This window comes from Hemitrygon akajei, chromosome 19 (genome assembly GCF_048418815.1).
Source record: "Hemitrygon akajei chromosome 19, sHemAka1.3, whole genome shotgun sequence".
Taxonomy (NCBI): domain Eukaryota; kingdom Metazoa; phylum Chordata; class Chondrichthyes; order Myliobatiformes; family Dasyatidae; genus Hemitrygon; species Hemitrygon akajei.
Window position 1 is genome coordinate 51,253,197 of NC_133142.1, and position 27,968 is coordinate 51,281,164.

Here is a 27,968-nt window from a genome sequence, read left to right on the forward strand (position 1 = left end):
GCTTTTTCCATCTACCACTGTCATTTGTAGATCATATCCTGGCTACTATTTGAAAACCTGTAGTTAGCTCTCAGAGTCTTCTTACCCTCGCAGTTTCTTAACTCTACCCACGAGGACCCTACATCTTCTGATCCTATGTCACCTCTTTCTAAAGATTTGAATTCATTTTTTTACCAGCAGATCTACTCCACCTCCTCTGCCTACTTGTCTGTCCTTTTGATAGATCATGTATCCTTGAATTTTAAGCTGCCAACTTCAGCCATGACCCCATGATACCCACGATGTCATACCTGCCAACCAATAACTGCACTACAAGATCATCTACCTTACTTTATGTACTGCACGCATTCAAATATAACACCTTCAGTCCTGTATTTGTCACCCTTTTCAATGTTATCCCCCTTTTACACTGCAACTCACCCCACTGACTGCAATTTTGCCCTGTCATCTGCCAGTCCTTCCTACCAGTATCACTTTATTATGGATAATGGATGCCTGAACAAAGAAATGGAGAGTAGCCAAGGTCAGAAAAGGGTTAACAGAGAAGCTTCTACACATTGCTGAACTGCTGAATTAAAGCTACTTATTCAAGTGGCTCTGGGCATGCTATTGAGTCTCATTGTAATCCAGTCAGATGGATTGGGAGTCTCTCTGCCCCTCAAACATGTGCCGCCATTCAGTCAGACCACAGCCTGTGGTAACCTCACCTCTGCTTTCCTGTCTCCCTTTCAGCCCCTTGTTGAACAACAACCTGCCTACCTCTGCCTTACAAACCTTGCATCAACTCCTCTTTAAGAAAGAGAGTTTCAAAAATTCACATCTATCTGAGAGACAAAAATGGTTGCTTTATCTGTGTCTTGAATGAGTGACTCCTTATTTTAAAACATTGACCCCTAGTTCTAAATTCTCTCACACAGAGAAAGAATTCTTCCAAATCCATCTTCTTTAAGACTCTACAGGATCTTGTATATTTCTATCAACTCTTCTCTAGGTGTAGGGGTCGGGCTATGGAATATGGAGGCCTATGGTCCCAGTGCAGGTCAGTGGGAGTAGGCACTTTAAATGGTTCAGTATGGACTCGATGGGCCAAATAGCCTGTTTATATGCTGTACTTTTCTGTAACTCTAAGAATAGCATTAGCTGTTTTGAAATGTGTCAGACTGACAGGGAGAGCACAGCAAGGGAATCTTTGACATATTTCAGTGGAAGCACTAATGTAAACTTCAGAAGCTAACAAGCCTAACCTTTCTGCAGATTCAAGGCATAAATCCAGAACTGGATAGAGTAATTGGTAATTGGTTAATTATTATCGCATGTATGGGGTTACAGAGAAAACTTTTGTTTTGCAAGCCATCTGTACAGATTACTTCAAACCACAGTACATCAGGGTATTATAAGAAAAAGCAAGAACAGAATGCAGAATCTAGTGTTAAGAGTTACATATAAAGTGCAGTGTAGGTAGACAAAAAGGTGCAAGAGTCACAGCAACATAGATGTCAGGTGAACAGTTTGTTGCATTGTACAAGACGTACGATTCTAGAGTCTTATAACAGTGGCATAGAGTTTGGTTTTGAGTCCAGTGGTGGCTGTCTACAAGCTTTTGCATCTTCTGCCTAATGGGAAGGGTTGAGAAGAGAGAATGACCAGGGTGGGTGGATTCTATGGTTATTGGGCTGTTTCCCCACATTAGTGGGAAGTGCAGACAGAGTCTATGGAGGGGAGGATGTTGTTTTTTGTGATGAACAGAGCTCAATCCACAATTCTCAACTTCCCTCCTACCTGGAGGAGTCTAGATCCAGCAACTCTCAAGAAACTTGACAACATCCAGGACAAAGTGACAGGCACCCAATCAACAATGCCACACAGGAATCCTCTTCATCACCAGAGCGCAGGGGCTGCTGCAGTGTCCCTACAAAATGACCGGCAGTTTCTCATCTAAGCTCCATCAACAACAGCCCTGAAACACAACAGCACTGTAAAGGAGATGGGCAGTGGTTGCATGAGAACACCAGCCCCTGCAGATCCCCTCAAAATCATCCTGATCTGCAAATACATCATTGGCCCTTCCATATTTCCGGGCCTAAATCCAGGAATTCCCTTACCAACTACACTGTGGGAGTACCCCCATTGGAAGGACTGCAGTAGTTCAAGAAAACAGCTAACCCCACATTCCCAAGGGTGACTCGGGATGGATGGTGGATTCTGGCCTTGCCAGTGATGCACAGATCCCAAATACCACGTTTTTTCAAATTCAGATTCAGATTTATTTATCACATGTACATCTGATACAAATGTGTCATTAGCTTTAACAACTAGCACACCCAAGAATGTGCTGGGGGCAGCCTGCAAGTGTTGCCACGCATTCCAGCGCCAACATAGTATGCTCACAATCCTTGGCAGAACAACATGACCAATAACACAAAACAAGAAAACAACAGCAAAACAAGCCCCTTTCCCATCTCTCTCTCTCTCTCTCTCTCTCTCTCTCTCTCTCACACACACACACACACACACACACACACACACACACACACACACACACACACACACACAACAAAAACCCCATTTGTGAAATCTGGTGAGTGGATCTGTTGTATTCATCTTCCTCAACTGTGTTTCTCCAATCCAGATATTTAAATTAATTGTGAATCTTCTACAATCTGCCACTGTAGAAGAGAGCTGGGTATGACACAGAAAGCTGACTGCCACATACCAACCTCCCCAACCCCAAAATGAAACAGTATAATATTAAGATATCAAAAGTTATTTGTTTTTTCAGAGAATGCTGGAAATATAGTGGGTCTGGTTCAAAATGTGGGAAGAGAAATGATATCATTGTTTTAGGTCAAAGATTCTTCGTCAGAACAGAAACCAATCTTCATTGATTTTCACCTTTTTTCATTGCAATTGGAATATACAATGCCTATAAAAAGTGTTCACCCCCCCCCCCCCGGAGGTTTTAATGTTTTATTGTCTTACAACATTGAATCACAGTGGATTTAATTTGTATTTTTTGATACTGATCAACAAAAAAAGACTGTTTCATGTTCTACAAACTGATCCAAATTAATTACAAAAATAACACACAAAATAATTGATTGCATAAGTATTCACCTCTTTTAATATGATACACCAGATCAGCACCTGTGCAGCTGATTGGTTTTAGAAGTTGTGATAGTAGTTAAATGGAGATCTGTTTTTGGAGACTTGTGTGCAGTCAAGGTGTTTCAATTGATTGTGGTAAAAATACACCTTTATCTGGAAGATCCAACAGGGCTAGTGAGTCAGTACCCTGGCAAAAACTACACCATAAACACTCCAAGCAACTTTGTAAAAAGGTTATTGAAAGCTATAGTCAGGAGATGGATACAAGAAAATTTCCAAGTCACTGAATATCTCTTGGAGTACAATTAAGTCAATCATCAAGAAATGGAAAGAATATGGCACAACTGTAAATCTGCTTAGAGAAGACCGTCCTCAAAAACTGAGTAACCGTACAAGAGGGGGACTGGTGATGGAGACCACCAAGAGACCTATGACAACTCTGGAGGAGTTACAAACTTCAGTGGCTGAGATGGGAGAGACTGTGCATTCAACAACTGTTGCCTGGGTGCTTCACCAGTCGCAGCTTTATGGGAGAGTGGCAAAGAGAAAGCCACTGTTGAAAAAAACTCACATGAAATCTCAGCTAGAGTTTACCAGAAGGCATGTGGGAGACTCTGAGGTCAGATGGATGAAAATTCTATGGTCTGAAGAAACCAAGATTGAGCTTTTTGGCCATCAGATTAAACACTATGTTTGACGTAAGCCAAATGCCACACTTCATCAAACGCACACCATCCCTACTGTGAAGCATGGTGGTGCTTGCATCATACTGTTGGGATGCTTCACTGGAAGGCTTGTGAAGGCAGAGGGTAAAATGAATGCGGCACAATACAGAGAAATCCTGGAGGAAAACTCTGATGCAATCTGCAAGAGAACTGCAACTTGGGAGAAGATTTGTTTTCCAGCAAGACAATGACACCAAGCATAAAGCCAAAGCTGCACAGGAATGGCTTTAAAACAACAAAGTTAGTGTCCTGGAGTGGCCAAGTCAGAGTCCAGATCTCAATCCAATTTAGAATTTGTGACTGGACTTGAAAAGGGCTGTTCAGTCATAATCACCATGCAATCTGACAGAGCTTGAGTGGTTTAGTAAAGAAGAACAGGGAAAATTTGCAGAGTCCAGATGCGCAAAGCTGATAGAGACCTATCCACACAGACTCAAAGCTACAATTTCTGCCAAAGGTGCATCTACTAAATACAGACTTGAAGGTGGTGAGTAATTATGCAATCAGTTCTTTTATGTTTAATAATTGTAATGAATTTAGACCATTTGTGAAATTTGTTTTCACATTGACATAAAAGAGTCCTTTCTGTTGATCACTGTCAAAAAAAGTCAAATCAAACCCACTGTGATTCAGCATTGCAAAATAATAAAATATGAAAACTTCCAAGGGGGTGAATACTTCTTATAGGCACTAGAAATATAAAACATTTCTTTCCTTACTCTCTTTCTTCGCAGGTCAGACAATTGACAGCTCTGGTTTTGGCAACCCTCCGCCACCATGGGAAGTGCCGGTAGACATTCCGGAAATGTTTGAGAAAAAGAAGAAAAAAGTTCAAGTGCCCAACACCGCATCTGTCAAGGTAAAAAAACCTCAGAAAGAAAGTGAAATGCAGTAGATGCCAGGCAGGGACTAACTCAACCTGTAGATACAACCAGAGTAAATTTAATATCACAAAATGTTTGAAGATGCCTTACTGAAGTGGCAACTGCATTTCACACCAAACAATATATGTTTGTGTAGATCACCAAAATGTTAAAAAGTAGTTTTTTTAGGGAAAGGGACAAAATGTAGGAGCTAGAGATCTGAAATAAATTTAGGAAGTGCTGGGAATACTCCACATGCCAGGCAGAGAAGCAGAGGTAGTTTTAATAAGAAATAGGAGATGTTAGAGCTCACAAGGGGAAGGGTAGTGAGAACAAAGGTAATGCCTACACAGGGTAGAGATTATAAGATGAACCCCTGGCAAAGGGTCTCGGCCTGAAATATTGACTGTTCATTCATTTTCTTAGATGCTGCCTGAACTGCTTGAGTTTCTCCAGTACTCTGAATTTCCAGCATCTGCAGAATCTCTTGTGTTAGAGATTAAGAGACTGGAAGACAGAAACATTGTTGATGTTGGCTGGGAGAGGATGTTAATACAGATCACAGCATCTGCAGCCATTGTAACAGTCTTTATATTTATCCTGAACAATTGGATAAAAAGCTGAAGATGAAGAAGCTTATTTATCTCCTCATCCATTTCATTTTGGATTGGAGACACTCCAGTTAATTAGATTATAAGTAGGAGCACTGAGTTAAGGCTTCTTTAGAGAAATCACTCCATTTAGATTAGAACGTAGAACATTACAGCAGACTACCAACCCTTTGACCCACAATGTTGTGCCAACCTTTTAACCTACTCCAAGATCAATCTAATTCTTCCCTCCTACATATCCCTCCATTTTTCTAACTTCTAAGTTCCTATCTAAGAGTTTATTAAATGTCTTGAATGTACCTGCCTCTACCACCAGCCCTAGCAGGGAGTTGCAAGCACTACCGCTCTCTAAATAAAGATCCGACTTCTGACATCCACTCCCATACTTTCTTCCAATCACCATAAAGTTATGTCCCACCAGAATTAGATATTCCCGTCCTGGGAAAAAAAATCTCTGGCTTTCCACCTGATCTATGCTTCTTATCTTCTACACTTCTGTCAAGTTGCCTGTCATCCTCCTTTACTCCAGAAAGAAAAGCCCTAACTCATTCTACCTATCCTACCTATCCTCTACCTATCCTGTTCTCTAATCCCGGCAGCGTCTTCATAAATGGCCTCTACACCCTCTATCCTCCCTATAATGAGGCATCCAGAACTGAACACAACATTTCAAATATGATCTAATCAGGGTTCTATAAAGTTGCAAAATTCGTGGCTCATGAACTCAATCCCCTGACTAGTGAAGGCCAAAACACCATATGCCTTCTTAACCACCCGATTAACTTGTGTGGTAACTTTGAGGAAACTATGCACATGGACCCCAAAATAACTCTGTTCCTGCACAATGCTAAGAATCTTGCCATTAACCACCTTCAAGTTCTCCTTTTCCTTCTTGGGCCCTTAGATCCTGGTGGAGCATAGGCCTTTGATGATCTCCTGTCTCCTTCATCCTGACAAAGTTGATGTAATGGTTGGAGTTCAACAACGTTTTTGTAATCCATTGTATCCACTACACAGGTTATACACTATACGGATTCAGCAGAGCCCTGTTAGACAGCCTTACTTAATTCCATCTCTCACAATAGGGATATAGTGTTGACCTTGAGAGGTGTCTTCAAATGCAACCTTCCTTAACTATTCCCAAAGAATGGTGTGTAGTCACATCCATGGGTAGCTTGACAGCTCCAGTCAGTTCGGAACTTCAGTCTGTGAATTGAAAGATCCTTCGATAACACTGTGAGAAGACCCATCTTGGGTTCCAGTGCCAGCTGCTTTTATGGTAATGCCTGTAACTTTCCAAAACTTTTATCAATAGCATTCTCTTAAGTGTGAATTTACACATCTTCAGCTTTATATACATCTTTATATAGCTAGGGATGGCCCATTGTCAAGGTTAACACTGACTCTGAGTGAGACAGTGTGAATGGTTATGCTGCTACTCTGACAGTCACTTTGGTAGAGATCTAACCAGGACAACCACTGTCACGTTTGGGCTGTTCCTCATGATCTGAAGTCCTGGAGCCACACAGCATGGAAAAACAGACCCTTTGTCCCAACAGGTCCATTTCAACCAAGATTCCCATCTAAGCTTGTCCCGTTTGCCTGAATTTGGCCCATGGCCCTCTAAGCCTTTCCTATCCATGTACCTGCCCAACTTTTGAACGTGGGTTATGGCCCTGTCTCAACCACTTCCTGTGGCAGATCATTCCATATATTGACCACACCCTAGATGAAAGTATTACCCCATGGGTTCCTATTAAATCTCTCCCCCTCACTTTAAACCTATGCCCTCTAATTCTTGATTCCCCAGTCCCAGGAAAGAGATTGTACACATTGTCCCATCATGATGTTACATAGCTCTATAAGAATGCCTCTCATTCTCTTATGCTTCAATGAAAAATATCCCAGCCTACTCAACCTCTCTCCATAACTCAGTCCCACAAGTCCTGGCAACATTCTGAAGGGCCAGTTTCCATGCTGTATGCCTGCGGGACCCTAGGTCATGAGGAACAGCCCGAATGTGACCAAACTTATTCTCTTTATAATCACCAGTGACAGAAAACTCAGGTAATTTTCACTGTACCAGTTTCAGACAGAAAATAAAACTGAAAGGTCTGTCATACAGATCCTTTGCATTGCATTAAGATGTCATTCCAACCTTTGGCACTGTTGCTAAAGTTCCCATAATTTTCATATTGAAAAATGAGGCCATTCAGCCCATCGCTTCATTATCAGCACTCAGAGCAATTCTGCCAATCCCATCACCCCCACATCTCCCTATAGTCTATTCTCTCTCATATGTCCATAAGGCCATAAGATGTAGGAGTAGAATTAGACTATTCGGTTCATCGATTCCTCTCTGTCATTCCATTATGGCTGACATTATCCCTCTCAACCCAATTATCCTGTCTTCTCCCTGAAATCTTTGACACCCTTACTATTAAAGAACCTATCAACCTCCACTTTAAGTATACCCAGAGATCTGGCCTCCACAGTTGTCTACGGCAAAGAATTCCACAGGTTCACCATCAGCTAAAGAAATTCCTCTTCGTGATCCAACAATAGCCCCTGATTTTCCTTCCGGCCACTTACACTCGGGGTAATTTAGAGCTGCAATCAAACTGACAGCACATCTTAGGGAGAGGGAGAAAACCAGAGGACCGGAGAAGAACTCACAGGGTTACAGGAGCTACTCCAGACAGACTCCGCACAGACAGCACCGAGGATCAGGATTGAGCCTGGGTCACTGTAACTATGCAGTGGCATTTCTAAATAGAGCCTCACTATGGGTTCAGCTAAATAGAGAAACTGTACAAGGTTTGACGCTCAGCTTTTTATTGTACTCCAGGTCCTCTAGCTCCGCTCACTCACCCCTTACGAGGGACTCACCTCGGGCTGAAGTTCCATGAGCACTGGTACCTTCATTTCTTCTCCAAGTGTTGATGTTGAGGAAACTGTAAGTCCTAGAATGTGTATCCGTTTAAAAAATGCTTTCAGAGCATGACGAGGAAGTCAAAACATTTGGAAAAAGTTCAAAAGTCTATCGCCATGTGACTGCACATCTATACAACCAAACGAAACAATGTTCCTCTGGACCACTGTACATCCACAACAATATATATCACACGCAGCATATCAACCAACATATTATGCTATAAATAAGTTAATAAAATATATTCAGCATGCATGTAGTAAAGTTCAGCACAGGTAAACCTTAGAGTAAACAGCTCGCTGTCCAGGTGATGAGACCTCTTAGTGTCCTAGTGTCAGTGTTTTCATAAGTCTCACAACCTAAGCAAAGAAGCTATTACCCGGTCTGGCAGTCATAGTCTAGGTGCTCTGGAACTCCTTCCTGATGGTAGTCGGTCAAAGAGATGGTGAGGTGGGTGATAGGGATGCTTCACAATGCCTTGGGCCCATTTGTCTGCACCATTCCTGGTAAATGTGACGAATAGTTAGTGAGTGGGGAAGACCTGTTCAGCAGTTTTCACTGTCCTCTGAAGGGTCGTGTGGTCCATTATCTTGTAGTATCGTTCCACACAGTGATGCAGCCAGACAGGACACTCGCGATGGTGCTCCTGTAGAAAGTTGCTGGATTGAGGGTGGGGAGCCTTACACGCCTCAGTCTCCTCAGAAAGTTAGATGCTGCAGTGCCTGCTTGACTAATGAAGAGGTGTTGTGGGTCCAGGTCGTGCACACCAAGGAACTTTGTGCTCTTCGCTCACTCCATGTCAGAGCCATTGATGTGCAATGGAGGGTGGTCAACCTGTGGCTTCCTGGAGTCCATAATCATCTCTTTTGTCTTGTCCACATTGAGACTCAGGTTGTCGTTCTTGTGCTTTGACAAGCCTCTCTACCTCCTCTCGGTATGCCGACTCATCATTGTTGCTGATGTGGCCAACCAGTGTGGTACCGTTAGCACACCTGACGTGGTTTGAGCTGGATCCGGCAGTGCAGTCGTGAGTCAGCAGCGGACTCAGCACGCACCCTGGGAGACACCAGGACTCAACGTGATGTCGCTGCCAACATGGCCTCACTACCATTTTCCCATGAAGAAGTCAAAGATCCAGTTACAGAGAGAGATGTGGAGTCCCAGTGAAACCAGTTCACTATCAGCCTGTGAGGGATGATTGTGTTCAATGGCAAGTTGAAGTCGATGATCAAAATCTTGGCTTACAAGGCATTGTTTTCTAGGTAGGATGAGATGGAATGGAGGGCTGAAGTCATGGCATCATCGGTGGGCCAATTTCAAAGTTCAAAGTAAATTTTTTTATCAAAGTACATATGTGTCTATAATCATATACAACTCTGAGATTCATTTCCTTGCAGGAAGACTCAATAAAACCATAATAGAATCAATGACAGAGCCCACCAACTTTAAGCATTCAACCAGTCTGCAAAAGACAACTAACTGCAAATACAAAAAGAAAAAAGAAATCATAAGCAAATAAATACATAAACAAACAAACAAACAAGCAAGCAAACAATAAATACTGAGAACATGAGCTGAAGAGTCCTTGAAAGTGAGTCCACCGTGTCCATTGGTTCTGGGAACATTTCAGTGATGGAGCAAATGAGGTAGAGCGAAGCTGACCCCTTTTGTTCAACAGCCTGATGGTTGAGGAGTAATAACTGTTCCTGAGCCTGATGGTGTGAGTCCTGAGGTTCCTGTACCTTCTTCCTGATGGCAGCAGTGAGAAGAGAGCATGACCTGGATGGTGGGGGTCCCTGATGTTGGATGCTGCTTTCCTGTGACAACTGTGTAGATGTGTTTACCCCTGATGGACTGGGCCATATCCACTATTTTTTGTAAGATTCTCTGTTCAGATGCATTGGTGTTTCCATACCAGGTTGTGATGCAGCCAATCAATATACTCTCCACCATACAGCTATAGAAGTTTGTCAAGCTTTTGACGTCATGCCAAACCTTAGCAAACTCCAAAGGAAGTTGAGGCACTGCTGTGCTTTCTTTGTAATTGCACTTATGTGCTGTTGCCAGGACAGGTCCTCCAAAATGATAACACCAACCGAGAAATTTAAAGTTGCTGACCCTCCCCATCTCTAATCCTCCTGGCTCATGGATCTCTGGCTTCCTCCTTGTGAAGACAACAATCAGCTCCTTGGTCTTGCTGACATTGAGGAGGAAGTTGTTGTTGTGACATACTGGTAGAACTTTGGCAGAACTGTTTTTAAGTTGGCATGATTGAAGTTCACCAGCACCAATGAAGACACCGTCAGGGTGAGTGGTCTCAAGGTTGAAGAGCTCCTGCAGCGCTCTTCCAGCACCAGTACGGGGGAGGGGGAATGGAAGCCGCAATAATCACAATGACAGTGAACTCCCTCGGTAAATAGAAGGGCCTGCACTTCACCATTAAGAACTCTATCTGTCATGAGCAGTGGGTCATTACTGCCGAGGCATTCACATGTTCACCTTCAAACAACAAAAGCAAGACTTTCTTTCATTTTAGCAACTTTACTTTCTCTGTTCACGTTTAGTACACTAGGCTGTCATTTCCTTACCCATCATGCTCCCCACTCCCTCGTGGACGTGTCCATAACAGGTATGGAAAGTCAACATCCTAACTAAATGCTTACATGGCTGAAATGAACAGAATTCAACAATCTCCCATCCTTTTTATGTAAATTGGATGTACTTCTTACACCTTCTGTTGTTAGGCCTAATAATTTCTTAAGAAATCCTATACCCTCACTTGGTGCCTTCAGAGGACTAAAAATATATATATCAACTCAAATGTCCTTTAGGATGTGGGAATGAATTCCATCACTTGAATGTTCTTTGGGACATGGGGATTAGCTCCAACCATTGATGTTAGTACAGTTCTCAAGGTTCCAAATGCCTTCACTAAGTGCCTTCAGCAGCACAAGAGTTGGTCCCCCTTCTCTGTGAGACAGTCAGCTAGTCGTTCCTTTGTGGCTGACCATAGCACTTGAATTATCTGTGCTTGGATGAGTTCCTTGATGCTACTTATCTTGAAACAAAGCCTCTTCTCTGTAACTGGCATGATGGATTTGATGACATGAAGCAAAGAATAGTTGTCTGTGACACAAGTTATTTGTAGACTGTTCTTCTTTGGGTCACAATGGACAAGCTCAGAACAGAGTGTGGCCAGATAAACAGCATTATCACTACCTTCAGACATCGTAATGGTTTCTTCTGCCAGCATACTACATACAACTCTTCAGATCCTTTTTGATTGTCAACAGAGAAGTGAAAATCTTCCCTCTTCTCCCACCAGTACAATAAAATGTCCTCCTTGATTACCTCCCATCGGGGAGATTTCCAAGTGAAGTGTCACTGAAGACAACAAGTCTCAGTGAGCTATCTTTTCCAAGCTGTTGAAACTTCAAGACTATTTTTTTCAGATTGAATTATGCACACTATCTTGCTTGCCTCATGTAGCGTTTGTACTGCGGTATTCTATGTGCTGGATGCCAAGTTGCAACACGATGTCAGGTCTGCTCTGCCTTGCCACCCATAGAATCTGACCTGTCTTTGACCTAGGTTGCTGAGCTTTAGCTTCAGTGAGGGGTGCATCCCATTGAATGGCACATGAGGATTCCACGTGGATTGTCTAATGTAGCGTTCTCTGTTCCATCAACAACAATGACGTCTATCCGTACGTAGCAGAGTCTGTCACGTTCCTTGAGCCCAACCTGAAAGGCTGACTTTAGCTGAGGAATGACTGTTGTGACAACATTTCGTGAGCCTCCCCATATGAAGTTATCTACATGACAGGCAAGTATTCCAATCACATGACATTCTGAATCTTGCCAGTAAAAAACAGCAGGATCCATTAGTGACATCTTTCCACTTGTTTTCAATATTATTTCCTTGAGCTTTTTAAACCAGTAGAGTGATGTATCTGCTAAACCATACACACACTTTTTGAGTTTCCACAGTGTTCCTTCACTTCTGGCTTCTGGCGGGGTTTGAACGTAAATGTCAGGTGACAGCTCAATTTCCTGTAAGAATGCGGATTTTATATCTATGGAATGGGGTTGCCATTGCTTTTGACATTTCACTGAGTGAAGTAGTTGGAGAGACTCTGATGCACATGTTGGTGAGTCTTTTTGGAGTTCCTCTATGTTCAGTTCCTCGAAACATCAAGCCACCAAGTGTGATTGTGGTGTCATTCTTGTTGAGGTTTCTTTCAGGGTCCACACCCAGCTTGAAGACCCTGTCTTTTGGCCAATGTCTCTGACTTCCTCAGACAGTCCATTATTTCTCCAACTACTGATTTCATCCTGTCTTGCAGAATCAAAGGACACTCCCTTAGTTACAAGGACGTCTTCATCTTGACATTTCTCAGATGGTTCAGCCAAATCTATACTTGGTTCAACATGAAGTCTGTCTACGTGCGACGTGTTGACTGACCCTGCAGCGACAGCGATGTGGCTAGTTCTAGAAATTCAAGTTGTACCAACTCTTGATTCTGCCAGTGGCTTTCCCTGCTCATCCCAAGACTTCAGCTTTGTATGAGATACTAGTGTCTTGGTCTACAAATCTCACAGTTTGTCCTGTTTTAAGACTGAAGCTTCCATGTTGACTTTGCACCTGTGATGATTCCCAATCAAGCAAGTCTGTTGAGTCCCCAACTGCACTGTCTTCAGCAAGTCTGTGCTATGTGACACTGTATCAGGTAAGTGCTTTTCATTTTTGGTGTCATTCTCTGTGGAGCTCTGGTTGTCTCCAGTTTGTGCTTTGCGTAGTCTGCAATGATGCACTCTCACATATGTATCTCCATGCCTCGCGAGCACCACAACTCCATGCTGACCAACGACAACAGTCTGGTCTGTTGTAATTCACTTTGTCCCCGGTATCATGTTGGACAGAGTTGTGTCCTCAGTACACCTGGAATTCTCTATGAACACTCTGCTTCAGTGAAAGCCTTCCGTGATGCATGTAGTGCTGAAGTATATTTCCCAGCACATTCACTCCAAGTGGCCTGTCAAGCAGTACAGAGGGAAGGTTTGGATTCCGGCTAAATACCAATTGATACAGGCTATAGCCATCTACATTGTGCATGATATTCTTCACCATAAGGGACCCAGTCCAGGGCTGTGTTCCAATCACAGCCATTGCTTTTCTTTACCTTCAGCATTATTTCAGTAAGTGTTTGATTGTGTCACTCCAGAAATCCATTACCCCAAGGGTTATATTCCACTGTTGTCCTTGTTTTAATATTAACATTCTCTGCCCTATCTCTGAATTCATCATTATTAAATTCACCACCATTATCACTGAATACTTTCCGAGGTGGGTCATGCACACTTATCAGGATTGGATGAAGATTTTTATGATCTCTGAGGGTTTCTTTGTGTTTACAATGCTACCAGCACTGAAACATATGAATTCATCAATGATGTGGAGGTACCACACTCCTTGCTCCAGTTGGGGTAGGTCGACAGCTACTGTTCCATTGCATTCAGATGCCAGTGGCAGACTAACCACAGGCTTGGGGTTGGGCTTTCCAACCCTTTGGCATGTCTCACAGCTGTCAACTATCCGCTTCTGAATGGAAAACGTAGTCTGTATCTTTGTTTCCTGAACTCCTGAGCAGTTTCTGAAGTCTATCTGTCGAAGTGTGTCCAAACTGCTTGTGAAGCTTGAGCAACACTTTGCATTTCTCATCTGGGGTCATGCCCTCTGTGCTTCATTCTCGCATTGATTCTCAGAGATGTCATTATCTGGGATGGTCACACAGTGATGTTCAGAACTGGTGAGCTCGAGAGACACTGACTGTAGAAACATTCTCTTGGTCATTCTCCATACCCAGTACTGTCCACACTTTCTTTAAGGGAAGTTTTACTCAAGAATAATAGAATGTTCACTGATACCACCTCCATTTCAATGTAACATTTTGTCTGCCCTATTTTTGTGGGTATTTTCACTCTTTTGGTTGAATGTACAATCTGTCCTTCTCCTAAATGAATGCTTTGTAATTGAGTGTATCTGTGTGTCACCAGTTTGTGCACTTCATTCTGCTTTAGTTCACCTACATAGCTTTCAAGACATTTTTCTCCACACACTATACTCGTGCATGCAGTATCAATAACAGCAGATCCAAGGGATTCTATCATCAAAATCTCTGCTACAGATGTCTCTGTACATAAGTAATTCCTTTGCAAACGATCCGCACAAAATGCCGAAGGAACTCAGCAGGCCTGGCAGCATCTATGGAAAAGAGTAAATAGTCAATGTTTCAGGCCGAGGCCCTTCATCAATGGGAATGGGGAATGGTGAATGGGGAGGCATTACCGGACGTTTGAGAAATCGATGTTCATGCCATCAGGTTGGAGGCTACCCAAACGGAATATAACATGTTTTCCTCCAAACTAACTGTGGCCTCATCACGACAGTGGAGGAGACACTGGAGTGACATTTTGACTTAGAATGGGAATGGAATTAAAATGGGTGACCACTGGGAGATCCTGCTTCTTCTGGTGGATGGAGCATAGGTGCTCGGCAAAGAAGCACCGGGTCTCACCAACATACAAGAGGCCGCTCCGGGAGTACCGGATACAAAAGAGGACCCCGACAGACTCACAGGTGAAATGTCGCCTCAAGTGGAAGGTAGTGAGGGAGGAGGTGTAGGAGCAGATATAGCACTTGTTCTGTTTGCAAGGATAAGTATCAGGAGGGAGATCAGTGGGGAGGGATGAATGGTCAAGGGAGTCGTGTAGGGAGCAATCCCTGCGGAAAACAGAAAGTGGGGAGGAGAGAAAGATGTGCTTAGTGCCCTCTGGAGATGGCAGGAGTTATAGAGAATTATGTACTGGACACGGAGGCTGGGGGGGGTTAAGAACAAGAGGAACCCTATCCCCAGTAGGGTGGCAGGAGGATAGGGTGAGGGCGAACGTGTGCAAAATAGAAGAGATGGGGTTGAGGCCAGTGTTGATTCTGGAGGAAGGGATGCCCCTTCCTATGAAGAAAGAGGACATCTAAGTTCTGGAATGGAAAGCCTCGTACTGAGATCAGATGTGGCGGAGACAGAAGAATGGAGAGAAGGGGATGGCATTTGTATAAGTAACAGGGTGGGAAAAGGTATAGTTCAAGTAACTGTGAGAGTCAGTGGGTTTGTAATAGACATCAGAAGATAAGCTGTCTCCAGAGACAGAGACAGAGAGGTTGAGAAAAATGGACCTGGTAAATTTGAAGACAAGGTGGAAGTTGGAAGCAAAGTTGATGAAGTTGACGAGTTTGGCATGCGTGCAGGAAGCAGCACCAATGCAGTTGTCAATGTAGTGCAGGCAAAGTAGGGGAGTGACACCAGCACAGGCTTGGAATATAGACTGTTCCATGTAGCCAACAAACACGTAGGCATGGCTGGGACCCATGCGAGTGCCCATGGCTAAACCTTTTGTTTGAAGAAAGTGGGAGGAGCAAAATGAAAAATTATTGAGAGTGAGGACATTGCACGAGACAGAGGAGAGTGATGTTGGAGGGGAACTGGTTGGGCCTGGTGTCCAGAAAGAAATAGAGAGCTTTGAGGCCTTCCTGATGGGGGATGGAGGTGTGTAGGGACTGGACATCCATGCTGAAAATAAGATGATGGGGGCCAGGGAGCTTGAAATCATTGAAAAGATCAAGAGTGTGTGAAGTGTCACGGATGTAGGTAGGAAGGAACTGAACCAAGGGGATAAAATTGAGATGAGAAAAGCAGATATGAGTTCAGTGGGGCAGGAACAAGCTGAAACAATAGGTCTGCCTGGACAAGCGGGATTGTGGATCTTGGGTAGGAGGTAGAAATGGTGGGTGCAGGGTAAGGGAACTATGAGGTTGTTGGCAGTGGATGGGAGATCCCCAGAGTTGATAAGGTCAGTGATGGTGCGGGAGACAATGGCCTGGTACTCCTTAGTGGGATCCTGTTTGAGTGGTAAGTGCGGGGGTGCAGGTTAGAGATGTCATAGAGCACGACAGCAAAGAAACAGTCCCCTTCAGCCCATCTAGTCCATGCTGAACTGTTATTCTGCCTCATCCCATCGACCTACACCTGGACGTGCCCTCCATACCCCTCCTATCCATGTACTCATCCAAACTTCTCTTAAACGTTATAATCAAACTCCTCATTCTCCTATGCTGCAGGGAATAAAGTCCAAACCTATTCAATCTTTCCCTTTAATTCGGGTCCTCAAAGTCCTGGCAACACTGTTGTAACTTTTCTCTGTACTTTTTCAATCTTAATGATACCTTTACTGTAGGTAGGTGACCAGAACTACAGAATGAGGCCTAACTCATCTAGCTGTCAAACTAGTTGTGAATGCTTCACTTGCTAATATACACTGCCTTTTATTTTCATGTCTATTCTGGTTTTTTTTTACTGGTGTTTTTTATTGGTTAGGTCTCACCAACTTGAACATAACATCCGAACTCCTGTACACAATACTTTGATTTATAAAGGTCAATGTGCCAAAAATATGCGGGATAAGTTTTTTCACACAGGAAGTGTGCCGAGGGTAGTGGCGGAGGCAGATACAATAATGACATTTAAGAGGACACAGGAATATGGAGGGATATGCATCATGTGCAGGCAAAGAGATTTGGTGTAATTTGGCATTCTATCCAGCACAGACATAATGGGCCAAAAGGCCTGTTTCTATGCTGTACGTATCCGTCTTCCACATTCTTTGCTTAGATTTATTGTTTTAAATTTCAAGCATCATGACGGGTTAGTGAGCTGGGAGGCAACACTCACTTTGTTTGAAATTGCTCTGTTCCAGGGGTGCCACAGATGTATGGCGATGGGTAAACTCCCATGCAGTGACTGCCTTCAAACAGGACGGGTAGGTAAACTTGCAGTTACAGAGAAACTGTTGAGTGTTCCTGGCCTGTCAGTGCCCTTCACAGACAAGGAATTATCTTATGCAATGTAGTCACCATTATGTTGGTGAAGTGCAGCTTTCTGGTTTACACAGCAGGTTCCCCTAAATCTCAGGGGAAGTAAAAGAGCACTTAAAGCATCTTGGAGGAGTGAGTCAAGAAATGAATATTGGTTAGGACACTTGGAGTCCAGGGGCTTTGCGTCCACCTTTACAAATGGATAAAGCTAGTTCGACATCCCAATCAGAAGGTGGTGTATCTGACTTTTAAAAAGATAAAGAGATTAGCTTTATTTGTCACATTTACATCAAAACATCAGAATCAGAATGGGGTTTATTATCACCAGCATGTAACGTGAAATTTGTTAACTTTAGCAGCAGCAGTTCAATGAAATACATAATCTGGGGTGGGGGGAGAGTAAGAGAGAGAGAGAGAGAGAGAGAGAAATAATAATAAATAAAATAAAACATTATAAATAAACATGCAGTGAAATGCATTGTTTGCATCAAATCAAATCAGGGAGGATTGTGATGGGCAGCCCACAAGTGTCACCGTGCTTCTGGCACGATTACAGCAGGCCCACAATTCACTGACCCTAACCGGCACGACTTTTTGGAATGTGGGAGGAAACCAGGGCATCTGGAGGAAATCCATGTAGTCACACAGCAGAAGAAGGTAGCGGCTGGAATTGACCCCCTAACGTACAGCTGGCTGCTGTAAAGTGCTGAACTAACTGCCAGGCCACTGTGCCACCCATGAGCTGGGGACTCACAGTGAGATTGGAATCCAGCCCCATCTGACTCAGCGATGAGAAACTGTGCTGCTCCCCACCAGTGCCGGAACACACATCACCCAGTTACACAGTTACGGTAACTGCGTGGCACAGTTTTGTTACAGCATCTGTAGAAACTGGACTACATCACAGCTAGAGCCAACAATTTCAAAGCAAGGGAACAGGAACCAGCTCAAACTAGGGTTGGAAGCTCTAATTGCTTATTAAAAAGAGCTGAGTATCTGCTCAGCAATAAGACATGGAAATGCTGCCAGTTTCATTTCTGTGACCTCCCTTCCCACCCTGTGCTTCCAATTGGTCAAGTCAGTCATCGAGGCCAAGTGGCACTGTAACAAATGTTTGTGAACCTGAAATTCTGGGGCTGGTAGAGGACCTCCACATGGCCACTGGAATGAACGGCTAGCTCGTTCCAGAGCAGGTGGTCAAAAGGGGAGCATGCACTCCAAGCCCCAGAGAAAGTGCTGCATTTTAAGCTAAGCTGTCTACATCCAGTATGTTAGAGGTGAAATAGGTTGGATAACGAGTTACATTTCTACATACAGGTGAAATGCACGATGTGCGATGGTAGAGGATCTATGTTTGGCAATGACAGCAGATGCAATCTTTGCATGGGTAATGGCACAAAAAGGTAAGAATAAAAGTGAGGTTGTGAATGAGGCCTAACTCATCTAGCTGTCAAACTAGTTGTGAATGCCTCACTTGCTTTTATATAGTGCCCTTTCTTTTTATGTCCATTCTGTTTTTTTACTGGTGTCCGTGGACCATGAGACCATAAGACATAGGGGCAGAATTCAGCTATTCAGCCCATTGAGTCAGCTCTGCCATTCAATCATGGCTGATTTATTTTCCCTCTCAACCCCGTTCTCCTGCCTTCTCCCTGTGACCTTTAGCACCCTTACTAATCAAGGACCGATCAATCTCCACTTTAAGTACATCCAATGTCTTGGCCTCCACAGCTGTCTGTGACAATGAACTCCACAGATTCACCACCCTCTGCTTAAGAATAAAATCCTCTTCATCTCTGTTCTAAAGGGATATCCTTGTTTTCTGAGGCTGTGCCGCCTGGTCCTAGACTCTCCCACTATTGGAAACATCCTCTCCACGTTTATTCTATCTCGGCCTTTCAATATTCGGTCGGTTTCAATTAGATCCACCCCTCATTCTTCTAAACTCCAATGAATACAGATCCAAGCCATCAATCTGATGTGGGTTTTCGGGTTCCTGTACCTCCTGCCTGTTGACAGTAATGTGAAAAGGGCATGGTCTGGATGGTGGGTGTCCTTAATGAGGGATGTCACCTTTCCTGAGTCATTGCCCTTTGTAGATGGTCTTATGGTGGTGAGAGCACCCATGATGGAACTAGTTTAATAAAGGGCCAAAAGTTGATTTGCCATTATTTGTTTATTAGAGATATAACCTGTTGTGTAACATAATCAGTGCACGGATGCTACAGAATGTATTCACTTGTCTTATTCTCTCCCAGTTGTGGATCCTGCAGTGGACATGGACAACAGAAATGTAAAGTCTGCCAAGGCTGTGGTCAGTTGTATTTTTACATTCAGCTGACAGTAAAATGGTGAGTTTTGTTTTTGAGTCTTAAGTAGAAAGTTGGGTTGATTAGTTGGGTAAAGAGAGTCAGCAATATTTATGAGAAATGGTACATGTCACATGGAATCTTAAATATTTTCACTAGATAGTTTGACAGGATTCTATGTAGATGCAGTTAAAACTATGTGTATATTTTTAATAGTAAAAAACCCTTAAATTTGTCTTTCGTTGTTCCTCTAAGTTTGTAGAATTACTATCAACTGAATATCTCACCAAGTGAGAGTCATACACCACAGAAACAGGCCCTTCTGCCCATTATGTCCATTCCAACCCTTCAACCTGCAGCAGCACTTCTTTTAAATGTGCTCAATGGTACTTACCACCATAAGCATTCATTCCCTGCACAGCTGTTGCATTGTAGATGCAGTGTGTGTCATTAACAACATGCAGTGAAGCAGCCCGCCAGATGTCAGGCACTACGGTAGCGTGGCGCTATTACAGCTCGGGGCGTTCATCGCTGACATCATCAATACGGAGCCTGTATGTCCTGCCCGTGGGATGCATGGGTTTTCCCTAGGTCCTCCAGTTTCCTCCCACAATCCAAAGACATACTGGTTAGTAGATTAATTGATCATTATAAATTGTCCCCTGGTTAGGCTAGGGTTAAATCGGGGGTTGCTGCTCGTGCAGCTGGAAGGGCCGGAAAGGCCTGTGCTATATCTCAATATAAAAAGCTACTAATCCCACTGACCAGCATCTGGACCATCGTCTGCAATGCCTTAGCAATTCAGTATCATATCTAGATAATTCTTAAATGTTTTGAGAGGAACTGCAAGTTTAGAATTGTGAAGGGTGCACATAGGTCACAATGTCCTCCTGGAAAGTGAGAAATGGGATAGTGCTTATCCTGATTACAGGGCAGTGCTGTGGCACAGCTCGTGAAGCTGTTCCTTCAGCACTCCAGTGACCTGGACTGTCCTGTCTTCAGTTGCTCGGTGCATGAAGTCCACATATTCCTGCCACGATCAAGTCAGTTTTTTTGGGCAGTACACACAAAATGCTGGGGGAGCTGAGCACCTATGGAAAGGAATCAACAGTCGATGTTTTGGGCTGAGACCCTTCATCAGGACTGGACAGGAAGAGGGAGGATGCCAGAGTAAAAAGGTGGGAGGAGAGGAAGGAGTACAAGGTAGAAGGTGATAGGTGAAGCCCAGTAGGTGGGGGAGAGGTAGTGAAGTAAGAAGCTGGGAGGTGATAGGTGGAAAAGGTAAAGGGCTAGAGAAGAGCAATCTGATAGGCGGGGAGAGAAGAGCGGACCATGGGAGAAAGTGACAGGAGAGGCACCGGGGGAGATGATAGGCAGCTGAGGGTAAGAAGTAAGGGGGTTGCAAAGTAACAAATTGAAGAAGAGGGAAAGGGGAGGGGGGAAATTATCGGAAGTTGGAGAAATTGATGTTCATGCCATCAGGTTGGAGGCTAAACGGAATATGAGGTGCTGCTCCACCAACCCGAGGGTGGTTTCATCGTGACAGAAGAGGAGGCCATGGACCGACAAGTTGGATAGGAACATGGCAATACCTCTACTTAAATAAACTTGCATAGATTAGGCATGTCACCCAGAACTATGACGGACTTCTATATATACGAATGAATGAATGATCTTTATTAGTCATTATACATAGATGAAATGAAACTCTGTTTGGCTTCCTCTCAGGCAATTAAATAAAGTGGTAGATAAAAACAAGACAGTAATAGAAAAACAGTACTAAATAGAAAAGTAGCAGAAAATAAGTTGCAGCAGCTCCAGAATATCACAGTAATGCACAAAGTGCCGTTAGTGCAAGTATTTGAGTCCTTGTGTGTGCTCACAGTTTCAGTCATTGTTCTGTGGGAGTGGTGAGATGGAGGCCACAGCTCTGGGGTAGAAGCTGTTCCTCAGTCTATTTGTTCTGGCTTTTAGTGTCCTGAACCTTTTGCTGGACGGCAGCGGGTCAAACAGGGAGTGGCCGGGGTGTGTGGTGTCTCTGGTTATGCTGATTGCATTTCTCCTGAGTCTGCTGGTATAGATGGTGTCCAGTCCTGGGAGCTGCATCCTGACAATTTGCTGGGCCGCCTTCACCACGCGATACAGGTCTTGTCGCTCAGCGGCTGTGCAGCTGGCATACCACACTGTGGCGCTGTTGGGCAGGATGGTTTCAACTGTGCTTCTGTAGAAGTTAAGCAACGGCTTTTGTGGGAGTTTGGCCTGTATCAGCATTTTTTTTTTGTTTCAGCTTTCTGAGGAAGAAGAGTCTTTGTTATGCCTTTTTTTACAAGCAGCGAGGTGTTTGGTGGTCCATGTCAGCTGTTTTGACAACATAACTCCAAGGAACTTTAGGTTTTCCACACTTTCCACTACCTCTCCATGTATATGGAGGGGGTTGTGTACTCTGTCCTTTGATCTCCTGAAGTCAATGAACATCTCTTTTTTAGAAGTGTTAAGGACCAGATCATTGTCCTTACACCACTCCGTCAGATACACAGTTGAGAGTAGCCTGACTGGTTGCATTACAGCCTAATGTAGAAAGACTAATGCCCAGGAATGAAACGGTTGATGGAAAGTGGTGGATGCAGGCCAGTCTATCACAGGCAAAGTCCTCCCACCATTGAGCACATTGATATGGAGCACTGTCACAAGAAAGTAGCATGCATCATCTAGGACCCCACCATCCAGCCCATGCTCTCTTCTCAATACTGCTGTCACGTAGGAGGTACAGGAGCCTTAGGTCCCACACGACTAAGTTCAGGAACAGTTATTACCCTACAACCATTGGGCTCCTGAACCGACATGGATAACTTCACCACCTCAACTCTCAGTTGATTCCACAACCTACAGACACGCCATCAAGGACTCTACAACTCATGCTCTCAAGATTATTTATTTATTTGCACATTTTTGTCTTCCTTTACACATTGGTTGTTTGTTAGTCTTGTATAGTTTATACAAGATGTATAGTTTTTCATATATCCTATTGTATTTCTTTATTTTCTTGTAAATTTCAAGAAAAATACAATCTTAAGTTAGTAGAGGCTAACACACAAAATTTACTTTGACTTTGATCAGGTCAGGACTCAGTGATGCTCCAGATGAAAAAAGTTCAGATTTCAGTAATTGCCAATTGAGTAAATTCTATGGTATAACTGTGGCCCTCAAAACCAAGACAGAGCAAGTAATTTGTGTCTTCATCAGGTGGGGAGAGAGCATTGAGGAATATTCATCTTAGCCTTGATATTGTTCAGGTTGATGTACTTTTCCTACTGCACCAGGTGGAAAGTATTTTGTCATTTGGAGATGAGCAGTAGTTACATTTTGATTGCCCTGAATAGATAAGAGGGAGCTCCCCAAGCAACAGCTGTCCGATCCTGAGGTGGAACGATTACTTTATTCCTTTCTATCCATAAAGAGCACTGAGCAAGTTGATCATAAACATGAGATTCTGCAGATGCTGGAAATCTAGAGCAGCACACGCAAAATACTGAAGGAACTCAGTAGATCATGGAGTCCTGATCAAGGGTCTCGGCCTGAAATACAGGGGTCTCAGCCCAAAACGCCGACTGTTAACTCCTCTCCTTAGATGCTGCTCAACCTACTGAGTTTCTCCAACATTTCGTGTGAGTTGCTCAAGTAATTTGATCGAATCTTGTTTGAGCTTCTCTGTATAGAAAGCTCAATCATCACATCCAGAGCTCACTAGGATCTAACAAGCAACTACCAGGAAGTCAATTGCTTTTTTTTTGCTCTGGCATTCCTCTAATCACTAGAAACTGTGACACGTGTGACATTTTGAACCGTGATACACTCTATGGATTTTTAAATGATTGCATTGCAAGACCTTGCCTCCAGATAGAGACAGAGAGATCACGAACTGGGAGAGAGGTGTCAGAAATGCACCAAATGGACTATTCTATGTGGCTGGGACCCATGCTGGTGCTGATGGCTATCCCTTGGGTTTAGAGAAAAGTGGGAGAAGGTGAAGAAGAAAATTATTGAGGGTGAGGACCAGTTCTGTCAGACGGAGGAGGGTGGTGATGGATGGGGACTGGCTGGGTCTTTTGTAGAGAAAGAAGCAGAGAGCTTTAAGGCCTTCTTGGTGGTGGATAAGTGTCCAGGGACTGGACATCCATGGTAAAAATGAGGCGGTTAGGGCCAGGAAATTGAAAGTTGTCAAGGAGATTGCGAGCTCCATGTTTAGAATAGACGTTTTCTTTCTATGTACAGATCAGCTGTACAGAACAAAATACTGAATGGATTTCAAGAAGCATGGTGAATTAGAATCAGATCAAAATCAGGTTTATTATGACCAACATGTGTTGAAATTTGTTGTTTTGCAACACCGGTATATAAAATACATAGAATATACAATGAATTATAATAAGAAATATGTAAAATAAAATCAGTAAGTCTTGAAAAAAAGAGAGCAAAAATAGTGAAGTAGTGTTCATGGGTTCATTATTCAGAAATCTGATGATGGAGGGAAAGAAGCTGTTCTTAAAATGTTGAGTGTTTGTTTTCTGGCTCCTATATAGTACTGCCTTTGATGGTAGTAATGAAAAGAGGGCATAGCATGTGTGTCGGGGGTGCTTAATGATGGATGCTGCCTTTCGAAGGTGTCCTCGATGGTGGGGAGGCTCATACCCATGATGGAGCTGGCTGAGTGTACACCTGCCTGCAGCTTTTTCTGATCCTGGGCAGTGGATGGTGATGCAACCAGTTACAATGCTCTCGATTTGTAGAAATTAGGTTCCGATTTTGAAAGAGCAAATGTAAAAGCAAAATACATTCCATTAACCTAATGGTTTATCATTGCTTTCTCATCCATAAATAGGGAAAACAACAGTTTTGAAGAAGTCATTGAACAACAGTGTGGATTTCCCACAAAGAAACTCAGTAAAGTCGCTGGGAAGAAGCTGTTCAGTGATCAGCAGATTCAGGTAAAGAGACTAGATGTTGAGACTGAAGAATGTGTTAAAAGACTGATTTCCCCTGCCTTTGTAACAGCCTCAGAGTGGGGTTGGTATCCTTACTACTCCACTTGGTTCTCTGAATCATGCCCTGCTTGCTTCAAGTAACATGTGGAATTTGGGGTCCTCTGATGTAATTGAGCTCATAGTTGCCAATTTACATCAAAGCTAAGCCAGTTCTGTGTTTTACTGGTCACACTGCATATGTAATGGAACTGAATACTTTTTGAGGACCTAGAAAGTGGTGGTACTTCACTGAGGTTCAGCCAAATAATTTTACCACCTTGAGTCTCTGCCCCCTCTCTCCCTTATCCTTACCTGGTTGACTTAATCTGGAGACATTAAACCAGTGGTCTTCATCAGGCTGCCTGTTGGGTAGCTTGTGGCCTGCCTGCTGGTCTACAGCCCTCAGAACGTAGGGAGCTACCATGTTGTGGGAATAGACAAGTCATCCAGAGGTCTAAGTTAGTCGCCTCTCCGCCTAGCGCAAATCCTTGTCATATCACTGAAGTCAAGTATGATGTTCTTCTAAAGGTTTATCTGTTAGTGGGTCCTCAGGAGGCTATAGAGGCCAATCCAGGATCCACATAACCAGGATGTAAGAATGCATTCACTTAATAGAGAATGCTTCTGTGTGACTTTGCCTAACGTAGGGAGGCTGATTGATGGGCAGCCACCCCAAGTCCTTGATAGATCAGGGTCAGGGTCCAGTCACATAGAATGCAAGATGACTGGGGACCCTTTCATGCTGCAGCCTTCCTCTGCATTCGCTGCCATTGTGTCGTGTCACCATCTTCCACCAGCTCCACCATTGAGGTATTGGTTGCCTCCCTCTTCACTTTACCACCGTGGGTGACCCTATCTGGAGCTGAGCACCAGACGGCTAAACGTAAGACGGCATAACTCTCCGGATCTCAGGAGCTCAGAAGCCTCTCCACCATTCCTCGGAAAAGCCTTGTCACAAACTATACTGTCAATTGGACTCTTTCAGTTGGAACATGCCCACCTATAATCTGTTCCTTTATATAAGCAAAAAAAAAAGAGGTTAATTGCTTTTACAAATACTGCACAAAAGCTTAAGTGACATCATGGTTTGTAGAGCCTGCTGTATTCCTTTGGCTGTTTTACTTTTGTTCTGGAGATGCAGCTGAATCCCTGCATCCTGTCCATGCCCTACCCCAATGTCATAGTTATTTCTTTCATCACAGGTGCACCCTATCCTGGGCTTCCCAGACCCCAGGGTTAACCAGATCTCCCAGCAGGGGACCCAGGCACATTGGACTCAGTTTGGGAAGACTTCTCGTATAATCCAGCAGGTGAGAAGTAATTCTTGCAACTTCAACCCTGGCAGAGGAAACTAACTGTGGCCAGTGCAATTGGAGGCCTATAAGGTGGTTTTAACGTACACCTTGATATCTTTGGACTTACAAACTGGCCATGACCTTTTAGCCAATATGTATGTGTGTAGTAATGGTATGACCACAAGAAGCTACAATATCATGATATGGGGTTATTTATGACCAGGTGTACGAGATGATTAAAGGAATAGATCGAGTGGATAGACAGGGACTTTTTCCCAGGGCAGAAGTAGTTAACACAAGGGGACATAATTTTAAAGTAGTTGGAGGAAATTGTAGGGGGGATGCCAGAGGTAAGTTTTTTTATACAAAGAGTGGTGGGTGCTTGGAACAGCTTGCTGGGGAAGTGGCAGAGGTAGATGCAGTAGGGACATTTAAGAAACTCTTACACAGGTACATGGTGATAGAAAAATGAGAGCTACAAGGGTGATTGATAAGTTTGTGGCCTAAGGTAGAAGGAGTCAATTTTAGAAAACCTAGCACATTTATTTTTCAACATAGTCCCCTTCTACACTTACACACTTAGTCCAGCGGTCGTGGAGCATACGGATCTTGGACCTCCAGAAAGTGGCCACAGCATGGTGATTAATAAGTTCATGGCCTAGGGTAGAAGGAGATGAGTTATACAGCTCTCGTTACATGCACTTGCAGTTCAACTCTTTGTGATTATGCAGAAAGTTTGAAGTTAATAACTCATCTCCTTCTACCTTAGGCCATGAACTTATCAATCACCCCTGATAAGTTATTAACTTCAAACTTTCTGCTTAATCACTCAAAGAGTTGAACTGCATGTGCAGGTAACGAGAGCTGTATAACTCATCTCCTTCTGCCTTAGGCCACAAACCTATCAATCACCCATGCTGTGGCCACTTCCTGGAGTGCTAGGTTTTCTAAAATTGACTCCTTCTACCTTAGGCCACGAACTTATCAATCACCCCTGGTATGTAGGAGGGAAGAGTTAGATAGGTCTTTGAATAGGTTAAAAGGTCAGCTGAAGGGTCTGAACTGTGCTGTAATGTTCTATATTCTGTGTAAAGAAAGCATTCCAAACTGTCAGGCCACCAACATACATTTTTCATTTGCAGGTCCTCCCTAATTATAGCAGATTCTGTTGCTCTGAGTTATTCATAACCCACAGCTCACAGGTTGGAAATGCAGATCTGAACTATGTTGTCAAATGACAAAAAAATGATTGCATTCCACGGCAGCCAACAGGTCCATCCCATTGGTCTTCAAAACACTTGATCATCTGCATGGGCTGTACTCAAGTAGGGCATTTATAACTTGGGGAAGACCTGTATATAGAGATAATTGAATTCTTCCCCTATGTCGTAATTTCAATATATGTTAATGAGAACTGATGCATTGAATCTTCTGATCAAAATCAGATCAGAAGATAATGTGGCATGGCTGCACAGCAGTTAGGATAACACTATTACAGCATCAACAACCTGAGTTCAGTTCCCGTCACTCTCTGTAAAGAACATTATAACATTAGAAAGTTTTTGACAAGAACAGGCCATTCGACCAACAAAGCTTGCCAAATTCCTATTCACACAGTGTGTTAAAATATCGATCAAGTTTAGATTTGTAAGTCTCTAAGGTACTACTCTCAACTACACAACTAAACAGTTCGTTCTATGTATCCTCAACTCACTGTGTAAAGAAGTGCTTCCTGATGTTAGTTTGAAATCTCCCTTTAACCAGTCTCCGTGTCTGGTCCTGTGTCCTCGTTGAAGGATTAATTTTGAAGTAGCAGCTGGCATCCATCTTACCTATACCCTTAATAGTGTTGAACTCTTCTATTATGTCTGTCTACTTGGGCTTAAAAGATTTCATTCCTTCAATCTTTCTTCATAGGTCATACCCAACAGACCTGGACTGAGTCACTTGCCCTTCTCTGAACTCTCTCCAATGTCTTCACATCTCTCACAAAATTGTACTCAGTACTCAAGGTGTGGCCTCACAGATTGGCTCTAGATTTGAACTCCACTGAGCGCATTATGCAAGGGCTGATTAATAAGTTTGTGGCCTAAGGTAGAAGGAGTCAATTTTAGAAAACCTAGCACAGTTAGTTTTCCTACATTTACACACTTAGTCCAGCGGTCGTGGAGCTTCTTTG

The 27,968-nt window shown here is 43.4% G+C and overlaps 1 protein-coding gene across 1 annotated transcript in view; it reads left to right on the top strand.

The window, feature by feature from the left end:
- LOC140741922 (protein SSUH2 homolog) overlaps positions 1-27,968 on the top strand; it is a 65,705-nt gene that overhangs the window by 30,514 nt on the left and 7,223 nt on the right. Inside the window, exons 6-11 of the mRNA XM_073072491.1 lie at positions 4,565-4,689; positions 17,047-17,109; positions 18,482-18,567; positions 19,423-19,515; positions 24,353-24,458; positions 25,697-25,804. Coding sequence (XP_072928592.1) covers positions 4,565-4,689; positions 17,047-17,109; positions 18,482-18,567; positions 19,423-19,515; positions 24,353-24,458; positions 25,697-25,804 — 581 coding nt within the window. The remainder of the gene's footprint in view (positions 1-4,564; positions 4,690-17,046; positions 17,110-18,481; positions 18,568-19,422; positions 19,516-24,352; positions 24,459-25,696; positions 25,805-27,968) is intronic.